An 11,274-nucleotide genomic window follows, 5' to 3' on the forward strand; every position below is an offset into this window, starting at 1 on the left:
AGATTTGTTGAGCACTCATCCTTGATCTCCACTGCTCAAGTTTGTCGTCCATCGACCAAGTTTTTGCTGGTGCTGTCCTAACCATCTCCCATCGCTCTAGTCTCGATCCGTCACCATTCGTATCTTTCGTCGTCACCATCTTCGTTTGTGCCCTCAGTCATCAAAGTTGTGTTGCTCATGATTGTACATCATACTGCAAGGGTTGTTTATTTTCTTCCCCAGTCTAGTTCACTCTTTTCAATTCAGTTTACTCAGTCTGGTTTATTTCAACCACCCTGGTTTGGTTCATGTCATTCAGACCGATTTTGTTCAATCTATTTGGTCTGGTTTGTCCAATCTAGTTCGATTCGATTTAGTTAGACCAATTTGATCCGCTGCTTAGTTGATTTTATGTTAAGATCTTCCGAGTCTTTATTTCGTTTCAAATCGATTGCTCGACAGTTTTGTTGTAGATCACTTCATAAGGATCTTTGTTTTCGACTTAGAAGTTCTTTGCAGGTTTTGTTATCGATCTCTCTATGAGAATCTGTTTCCAGCCCAAAAGTTTGTTTTCATTCTTCGATTTGTTTCGGAAGTTATCTTTACAAACTCAAGTTGTTTGCCAATCTATCCGAATTTGAGAGAGGATGTTAAAAGGAAATTGGAATTTATTACTAATTACTATTTTCCATTATTATTTTTCTTTTTGAATATTTTCCATTTATGTATTTTTCTTTAGTGATTTCTTGATGTCTATTTGTTCACCTTATAGAAGATTGATTATGTAGTCTAATTTATTCAATAATGTATCAAATTAACCATTCCATTTCAGTTTCATCTCATCTACGAAATCCTTCTTGCTGCACCTATACTGTAGCCATGTTGAATTTAAAAGGCAAAAGAATATATCAAGCATTTATTATATTATTGTTGTGATTACTGCTCTAAGAATAAATATCCAAGTGCTGTTTAAAGCCAAGCATTCTTATACGTGTTTGTTACCTATCTAAAATCAAGTCAGCAAGCAAAATAAGAAAAGACAGCATTCTTCGTGCAAACTTTGATACATCCCTACCAGAGGTTCATTGTATATCAAAACCAACTTCTTAACGAGAAATCCCTTCTTAGAGAAGTTAGGAAGGAAAAGAAAAAGGATCTGCTAGAATCTCTGTGTCCCAGTGAAAGCTACATGAGCAAAGCCACCATTTAGTTAGGCCCCATTTGGTAAAAGAGTAGTTTCGTTGTTTTTAGCTTTTAAAATTTTGATTGGTTTTTCAAAATATTGATAAAAAGTAGATAACAAATAAAAAACTCGAAGGTAAAAGAAGTATTATAGACTTAATTTTTCATAAACAAAAAACTAAATGGTTATCAAATGGACCTTAAATTTTTGTCGTCTTCGGTTTTCATGAGAACTTAGTCCTAATAAGTTTGGATGCTCCTGATCTTCCTATTCATTATTTTATTACTTCATTCAATTATAAATTTAAGAGTCAAGTTTTAGCTTAAAATCACAAGAAGAAACAGTGAATAATTAATGAATGGGAAAATTTTGATGAGGATCCAAACTCAGATTTCATAAGCTTCCAGTTCTTTTGATTCCTCATTGGCAGAATTGTGTCTTTCAGTTCTTGATCGTTCTTGATCCAGTGTCTGTTTGCTTTCCATGAGCTTCCTTTTTTCTCCAATTGCAACAATCAGCTCCAGTTGCTTTTGTTGCTGCTCCTGCACATGAATTCATTACAGAAAGTCACATCAGTTTTAACAAAATTAAGAATTCCTCAAGTTATAAAAGCTTGTCTACAGTTGCCCATTAATTGAAATCAGTATATATATATACATATAAATATATAGCATATCGAAGCCAAGCAACCTTCATGCTCTATCAAACATCCATCCAATAAACAGCATATAAAGGGTATTAATTTTCAAGTAACTACAGAGTTCTGTTTATCGGTTATAATAATCATGTTAACTTTTACCTGCATGGCTAGTAAGACCTTTTGCATTTCAAGGAGTTCTTTTTCAAGCACATCTTCTTGCACAGCCAAAGTTCGAGATTCCTCAGAATTTCTTTGAGCTAAAGCTGCAGTCTTTAATAGCGTGCAATTGGTTAGAGGTTTGTGGAAAAGAGTTGGTTAAAAGTCAGATTTCACACTCAATCTAGAAACACACAAAAACACAAGAAAAACATAACATCCACTCAAAATTTGATAGAAGTTGGACACAGCCAGTGTTGGAAGTGCGTGAGCTCATAAAAGGAAATCAAATAAGACTTACTTGAGAGGAAACAAAGTCACTTATATTGAAAATTTACAACAAACTTCAAATTTAGTTCACCACTTTCTTTCAAACTATCTTTGTTTTCTTGTTCTTCACACACTTGCTTCAAACACAACAAACCCTACTGTTTTTAGGAGCACAATGAAAAATCTAAACCATACAATAATATCCATACCATGTATCAATATATATGTACCCAAAAATTTTTTATATTGTCTACAACAATGTAGTGTTTGGGGATTTGAACCCTGACCCCAAGGGAAAGAATAAATGCTAACAACTTATCTACACTCATGTTGGCTATATGTACCCAGTACCCACAATTAATCATCTTAAAAAACTATATACAGGAACACTTGATTAAATGCTTGTTCATGTACACGTATAATGTATCTAGAGTAAAAACATGTTTAATTTTCAACAGCAAGGAGATGAGCTTATAGATCAAATTCCATTTCTCAACCTTCATATAGTCAACTCACATTAGTTGAATCTTTACCAAGTCTCTCAGATTCTACTTGCAACCCACAGAAAATCAGCATGATTATAGAAATGCTCAATGCAATTCAGGTTTAAACAAACAAAAAAGGACAAAACATATCATATTCTCTTCAAGGAGACTGGATTAAACAGGTTTAAACCCGAAGAAGAATTAACCAATTCAATTCAACTTTTACGAACATGTTGTAAGTATCAACACAGATCACAAACAAATAAAGAGACATAAGAATACCTCAGCAATTGGATCCTTCAGAGTTTTTCGTGTAACCCTAAACCTTATGCCCAACTTCTCAAGCTTCCTAGACAAGGCCCGAATCACAGTCATCAAGCTCCTTAAATCCTCCTCCAATTTCTCGATCCTATCCAACAAATTCACCTTCAACCCACCACTTGTTTTCCCCCAACATATTCGTCTCCATTGCCGCCTTCGAATCCACGAGTTAAGAACAACCGTAGCCACTAGCAGAGGAAACCCCCACACCAAGCCCCTATCCCCAATCAACACCCAAAGCGCCTTTTTCGAACTCGAACCCACGAAATTCACAGCAAAAACAACCAAGAAAACAGCGGAAGAAAAGAGAGAAAGCAATTCAGAAAGCAAAAGAACCGATTCTAAATTGAAATCGCCACTCCGCGCAACGTCTTCGGATTCGTAAACTCCAATGCCATATTGGCAATAACTCCGGTGGCGGGAGGTTGAATTGTTATGAGTGGTCAGTAGCCGATGAGCATGAAAGTGGAATTGATGGAGGTTGTGGAGGGATGGAGATGAAATTGGGGGAGAGAAGAGATTGTTGTTTCTGGAAAGGGAGTTGGTGAAGCAACAGAACTTGAAACGGCTGGAACATCTGAAGAGATTTTGAGAAGGCAATGACATTTGTAGAGAAACAGGAGCGAAAATTTGAGTTTGATGAAGAGATCTTAATGCTTCTTCTGAAGAACAAAAATGGGTAGGAGCGTCGATACCATTGATGGAGAATTTTGGTGACTCGGGTGCTTACAGTGAAACTCAGCGACGAGAGAGTGGCGAACGGGCTCGGCGAGTTAGCTCTAACTTAAAGTATTTTAGCTCCATACTAATGGTTTACACAGTGACATAAGAGATTTCACCAAAAATGAAAAAAGAAAAAAAAAAAAAAAAAAAGGAAACATAATGGAAAATTACCCCAATTATCAAGGATCGGTTAGATATAGTATCTTCAATTTTTCACTTTTCAAAACTATCATTTTTTTAAATAAGATAGAATAGTTTTTCTCGATCTATCTCCTTTTAGTCTAGCTATTTTGTTTCTCACCAAAGGTCGTGTCACCGAATAGGAAGAAATTTCTTAGCTTAAATGCTCTTAGACTCGCTACCAAGACTCCCCTCAGACTTCCATTCCCCACAGTGCTTTCAGAAAGTCCATTTGTGTCAAGACTGGTGGAGATGGGTTGGCTTAGTCACTCCATTACTCTAGTATTAGGATCTAAATACTAAATTGCGTTAAGAAATTGAATCCTTAAGGAAAAGAAAGACAAGAAAGAGGTTCTAGTTTAATTAGCTTCCAATCCTAGTAGGATGGGATCACTCACCTATATTAGTTAATTTGGGCCTTCTCGGTACATCTCAGCCATTACACACAAGATTTTGTTAATTTTTCAAATATTATATAATCTTTCGAAATTTTATACCAAATCTTATATATTTTCAAAATTTCAAGAAATTCAACTAAATATTATATAAGATATTTATGTAACTTTTCAAAATTTTTGTCCAATTTCTGTTCCACAATTATATTGAATTTTCAAATTATCGAAATGGTTTTCAAATGATTGGCCTGTGATTTTTAAAAATTGAGATAGTTGCATGCACAACAAAAAAAATATATATATAAAATTTGCAAGTGTGTCTTTACTTTTTCTTCTATTGCATGTATAGCAAAACATCAGCCCAACCCAAGTATTGAAAAATTAAAAGTCTAAAATACCTCATCTGTTATTGCTATACTCAATCTCAAATACATTTGTTAAGCTTAAGTGATATAACTAATGTTGAATATATATGGGTTGTAAACCTCTGAACTTGTTTCACTAGTTAATCAAATTAAGACCTCCTAATTATGAGTTAAGATGTGAATTAACGTCAATAGAAAAATAGTTATGCATAATCTAAAATATAAGAGAAGGTAAACTTCCTAAGTGTTATGATTATATGCGTTTAGGTTGTGACATGGTGGACGCGTAGAGAGTGGGAGAAATCTATTAATGGTAAACAAAAAAAGGGGCAAGAAAATATGTTAAGTATGGAACGTTGGGTTCTCAGGTGAAGTAGGAACAAGTTAACATCTATAGAGAGGAGAGGGATCCATGTGTTGGAACTGGTAGGTGCCATGTGGCCAGCTTGATGAGTGATGCAGCGAGAGACCCAAGGATGACATTGTGGCTAAGTATAGCAAGTGGTATGTAGGGTTTATGTGACCAACTTTGTAACGACCCGACTTCCTAGGACTTAAGCTACATCGTTACTAAACACATGAGTACCCTGTCATTTGATTTCTAATAAATGCAACATGAACTGAATTTCTCTACTAGTGGGATCTGAAGATTTTCCTTACATGGCTCACTCTTTTTCCTTTCCCCTAGAGTGCACCTTTTACGTGCACCCCAAGTCCTCTCTATGAATGTAGGGACGTGTATCTCTTTCGTACACATGGTTATGTATACACCTCTTTCATATACAGATAACCCACTAAATGTGTACCTCTTACGTACACATGGTTATGCATACACCTCTTTTGTATACACATAACCCACTGAATGTGTACCTCTTTCATATACATAGTTATGTATACACCCCTTTCGTATACATATAACCCACTGGGTGTGTACCTCTTTCATACACATGGTTATGTATGCACCTCTTTCGTATACACATAACCCACTGAGTGTGTACCTTTTTCATACATCCCAGATCCTCTCTATGAATGTAAGGATGCATACCTCTTTCGTACACATGGTTATGTATACACCTCTTTCGTATACACATAACCCACTGAGCGTGCACCTCTTACATACACCCCAGAGGTATTATCACTTTTATACACACTAGCCCTAGTACATCTCTTTCATGTACTAGCGCCCTCAGACATGCATCACTTTCATACAGTCACATAGTCCGGAAAGAAAAAAAGGTTGCATCTAACTTCATACTACATATAACATTCATACAATCATGAGTCCTCTAAAATCTCCTCATCAAGGTCATGTTAATTAACCTCAACATACATGTTTAATCTAGTTTTAATGGATCAACTCTAGTACATCACTTTCATGCACTAACTCATGTAAATAATCAAACATTCAAAATTTCATAACACATCATATAGCCTACACACTTTCATAATAAATCACATAAATATGTACATCAACAAATGCTCCAACTTTCATCTAGCTTTAAGACATTCCAGTAGTAGTGTCGTTTAACTCATAATTTAGGGTCATGCTCAATCGTCCTTTTAATATATCTCATAAAATTCTAAATCATGCTCATACATTAACATGCTTCAGACATATTATCACATGCTCATATATCTTTTTTAAACAGTCCTTGTAACCAGTCTTAAAATCCTCAAAATGAATCGTAAATTTATCGTCCGTCACAAAGACAGTTCTAGTAGTAAGTTTACTTACCTTGATATTAGGTCTAACCAAAAAGTAATTAAATCTTTGTGAAATTCTTGAATCCTTAATCAAGCCTAAACATAAACCAAGCTTTAAAAATTAATAACTAAGACCAAATTCCAAACACCCAAATATTACAAAATATTTCCAGACAATCTTACCTAAGATGTGGTCTAATTCTAATTCACCTTCCAAACCTCCAATTTTAAGCCCAAATAATTAGCAAACAAACTCTTCTTCATCTTGAATGAAATTCTTGAATCAATCCCCCTTATCATAATTTGAAATTAGGCTTATATAATTAAAGCTTGAATCAAACACATACTTCATTACCAATGTCTCAAATAAATTATCCATATGTAGCTTCGTAAAAAAAATCACTTCCAAATGACTTTACAAAAATTTCTCAACAACAAAATTAATCTACAAGAAGATCGTCAAAGCATAAAACTTATCAAAACTCGCTAAAACAAACTCCAACTTCAATAAACAGCACCTCAATACCTCAACAAACTTGAATCCAAAGTTGAAACACAATTTGCATCATCCGATTGATGCCAAAAGTAAATGGGTATTCAAGAATCAACCGAACACAAACCCAAATAGCAGAAATATTACCCAAATCGATAGATCCGGTGATGGCAAAAGCGAACGATGCTTGAGCAATGGAAGTCGTAAAGAAGAAACTGATGCGGCGGCTTCAGACAGCGTCGGACAGGCTCGCGAACGGCAGAAACAGACGACTGGGGTTCAAATCTAGTGCGCACATAGCAGAACGACAGTCATCCACTGACAAACGTGAGGATTGGGACATGTTCAGCGTTGGCGCAAAGCAGTGGCGGAAAACGACGACTCCATCAACGACGGGATGAATAACGGTTGCTGGCTGAGACTTAGTCGATCAGCGGTGGTGGCATGGGCTGGAAAGAGAGGGATGACGACCATTATTCTTTCATGAAGAAGAAGATGAAAATTCTTCTTTTTCTCTCTTTTTTTAGCACGCTTCTCGAGAGAGAATTATATATATATATTTGAAGGAACTCTTATCAAAGAAAACCTATTAGCAAAAGCAAGATCGTTCCAAATTCATTGTCACAGAAATATAAGCATTCACAAACATACATATATGTTATGAATTTTAGAATAAATTACAGCATGCTTTCAATAAATTGAATACAATGGAACGAGAGACATACCTTTGATGAAATTTTCTTTTATCCTTCTCTCGCTCTTGCTTGGATTAGCACCTCTCGCTGTCGCTTAGCAAACGAATAGTCTTCTCCACAAACAAGCAGCAACTCGGACACCACCATTTAGTGACCTTGGTATTCCCAGAGTGAGAATCCAAGAGGTGTAGGCTCTGTTAGATTTGGTAGAGGGAAGGAGGAAAGAACGATCGCACTCAATAACCAAGTAAGTGGGAGAAGTTTTGTGTCGATCGTATAAACTTGTGCTTGATCGTTTAGAAAAAGGTATACGATTGTTTAGTAAATCAGGTTGGTCGTTTAATGAATCTCTCTCAGGCACGCGATCATTTAGTAAAAGCTACACAATTGTTTAGATAGATCTATGCGATCGTTTAGAAAAACAACACGATCGTTTAAACAAACGTGCGTGTACACGATCATTTAGGAAAACACTTTGAGCTGTTGTGTAGGCTCTCGTGAGCTAAACGATAGGCAGTGTACAACTTATGAAGTGATTATTCAATTCTTTACAAAAATGAAAACATTTTTCATTTTATGCTTCATTTATCAAAACTGAAAACAACCTTCCACTTTCACGCATGATTAAGGAGAAAACAACCAACAATTATCTCATAATTGTTTTAATTATAAATAAATATAATAACTAACTTATCATATTATATTTATAACCTATAGTTTTAATATCACTTCATAAGCAACATTTAAACCATAGTCCTTTTCTCCATTACTTGATGTAAATCATATTTACATCATTTTTCTCCAATTAGTGTATCTCATACATCATGTCACTATATCATATATAATTGGACCAGTTTAATCATATCATATATAATCAAACTCCTCTTTTCAATTTGAACACTTCAAACTTGAAGGAAATTGGCCATAAGAATTTCTATGAGCAATGGAATGATCGTTCCAAATTCCATGCGTATTTGAACATACAAAATTACAGTCAAGAAATGGAAACATACAAGCTATGCATAAAACAAAATTATAGCATGCTTTACATAAGATCAAAGGAAAAATCACACATACCTTTGAAGACTCATCTTCAAACACCCTCAATCACGAACACTCAAACAATCAGCAAGATTGCAAACCCGAGCGCTGAAACACTATGATTGCAACACAACACGATCACAACAATCATGAACACAACGAACTCCAAGATCACAAACACAACGAACGACCTCCAAAAATCACAAACTATGTCGAGTTGAGTACGATACCACCACAATTGCTACCTTGGTATTCTCGATGTGAGAATCCATAAGTGTAGGCTTTGTGTGGACTTGGTTAGAAGACGAGATTGGAGGAAGAACAATCATGTAAACGATTGAGCAAGTGGGAGATGATAAGGTCTATCATATAGATGATGCCCAATCATTTAACAAATGCTATGCCATCGTTTAGCAAAAGCTCCGCGATCATTTAGCTAAAGGCCAACTGAGTGAACTATCGTGTAGTATCACTCCAAAATCGTTTAGTCTCTCTTCAACTATCGTTTAGTGAATATAATCCACTTGACAGTATTTGCGTGAGATGTTTTTTAGAATCGCAACTCTCACAAATCTACTAAATTTAGGAAAACATTTTTCCTTTTATTCCATGGTTACCATGAAACTACCAATAATCTCGCACTCAATTGGTTATTAGAGAAAAAGAGATAATTATCCAATAATTAATATTATTATAAATAGATATGATAACTAACTTACCATAGTATATTTATAACCTATAGTTTTAATATTTCATCTCATGAAACATATAAACCATAGCTCTTTTTCTATTTCATGGCACTTAATGTAAATCTCATTTACATTAATCCTCCACTTGATGTATCTCATATATCACACCGATCATATCATATACAATCAAATTACCTCTTGTCAATTTGAACATTTCAAATCAACACCAAGAACTGATTCTCAACTTGAATCCATTGAGCTACCAAGGGGACCTTATAGACCTGTAGCTCGAAGCTCCAACGGTACGTGAATAACTGACTAAACTCTTTATCACGGGATCCACCATCCATTAACTGCCAGACACTCCACTAAAGACTGACAACTGAATGCTCCTTACTATAGATATATTATGTGTCCATATCAACCAATCAACAATGCGATAACCCTTCACAGATCGCTCTAAGTACCGTTGAGCCAATAACCCTTATGCATCTGTAGTTACATCTAACTACTTAAGTACCACTGATCCCTCTAATGAACATAAGTCATAGTCCTACTATAACTGAATCCTCTCTTCCAAAGAGAAGCTTTGACCGCTATGTTCAAGACCCATAATCAGCCCTTAAGAGAGCAATCTATCTACTTACCCCTGCTTCGGGGAATGAGTGAATTCCATCTTGTGGAACTGAGTTCCCAGCTCCTAAATCAGACAAATCCTCAAAAAGGTAGGCATGTTGAGTTGGCAATCTGGCCACTCTCACTCATACTAATCAAAGGACCGCCCTTAAAGGTAGGAGTTCCCAAAACACTCAGGATTGAGGTTATATCACCTATGGTTGTTTAGGTGAGACGTAAGTATTTCAGTATCAACGATGTTATATGACGAATCATCTTATGGTCTATACAAACTCTTTGTATATGGCACCCCCACTCACATGTCTCCAAATGAATGGTCAGGATCTACCATCTGTAGTAGTTCACAACACTTGCAAACCTCTACAAAGCGGATCGTATCTGTAGTGTCACCAGGATCAGGTATCCCACCTTAATCCTGATACTATAGACCTATTTAGGTTATCACTTAAGGCATGATCCACTTGTATATCTCATATGCATGCTTAAGTTTACATAAGATAACCATGGAGCTTTGTTCATTGGATATGAGTAAATGCCAAATAAAATAACTCTTATGTTAACATAACAATGTGCATAAATTAAAAACACAAGACTCCAGAAGAATTAAGACAACAATCCCAATAATTGCCCACTTGTCCTAATGCCTCGGGAGACTAATGTACAATACAAGATAAATACAAGTACAATATACAATAAACTAGGGCATACCCCAGTATCATCTCCCACTTGCCCTAGATAAGATGTTGCATGTCTCGCAGACCCAGACTCTCCAGGTGACGCTCGAAGACTTTAGCTGTAAGAGCCTTTGTAAATGGATCAGCAATGTTGTGCTCCGTCGCGATCTTCGTGACTATCACTTCATCGCGATGCACAATCTCCCTGATCAAGTGATATTCACACTCTATATGTTTGCCCCAACGATGACTCCGAGGTTCCTTTGAATTTACCACAGCCCCACTGTTATCACAATAAAGAGGGATTAACAAATCCATATTTGGATAAACTTCCAAATCTGTAAGGAACTTTCTCAGCCAGACAACCTCCTTAACAGCTTCACGAGTGGCTACATATTCGGCTTCCATAGTGGAGTCTACGATGCATCCTTGCTTGATACTTCGCCACACTATAGCCCCTCCATTTAGAGTGAACACTGACCCCAATGTTGATTTACGAGAATCTTTATCAGTCTGAAAGTCAGAGTCTGTGTATCCTATAAGGATCAGATCCTTATCTCCATACAGCATGTAGTTTCTTGTTCTTCGAAGATACTTAAGGATTGTCTTCACCGCCGTCCAGTGATCAAATCCTGGATTGGACTG

General features: G+C 36.0%; 1 protein-coding gene across 1 annotated transcript; it reads right to left on the bottom strand.

Moving 5' to 3' along the window:
- Window positions 1-1,291: 1,291 nt before the first annotated feature.
- On the bottom strand, window positions 1,292-3,834 carry LOC120086693. The gene is made up of 3 exons (XM_039043458.1): window positions 2,996-3,834; window positions 1,962-2,072; window positions 1,292-1,704 (listed from the first exon to the last, which is right to left on the bottom strand). The coding sequence occupies exons 1-3, from the start codon at window positions 3,638-3,640 to the stop codon at window positions 1,549-1,551; spliced, it is 912 nt and encodes a 303-aa protein (XP_038899386.1). The 5' UTR covers window positions 3,641-3,834; the 3' UTR covers window positions 1,292-1,548.
- Window positions 3,835-11,274: the final 7,440 nt, after the last annotated feature.

Source organism: Benincasa hispida, chromosome 1, assembly GCF_009727055.1.
Source record: "Benincasa hispida cultivar B227 chromosome 1, ASM972705v1, whole genome shotgun sequence".
Classification (NCBI taxonomy): Eukaryota; Viridiplantae; Streptophyta; class Magnoliopsida; order Cucurbitales; family Cucurbitaceae; genus Benincasa; species Benincasa hispida.

Excerpts from the sequence above, each read along its gene's own strand:
- LOC120086693 (XM_039043458.1), bottom strand. The coding sequence starts at position 3,640 with ATGTCATTGCCTTCTCAAAATCTCTTCAGATGTTCCAGCCGTTTCAAG. Across the intron at positions 2,073-2,995 it reads TGAAGGATCCAATTGCTGAG|ACTGCAGCTTTAGCTCAAAG; the intron begins GTATTCTTATGT and ends ACGCTATTAAAG. Across the intron at positions 1,705-1,961 it reads AGGTCTTACTAGCCATGCAG|GAGCAGCAACAAAAGCAACT; the intron begins GTAAAAGTTAAC and ends ATTCATGTGCAG.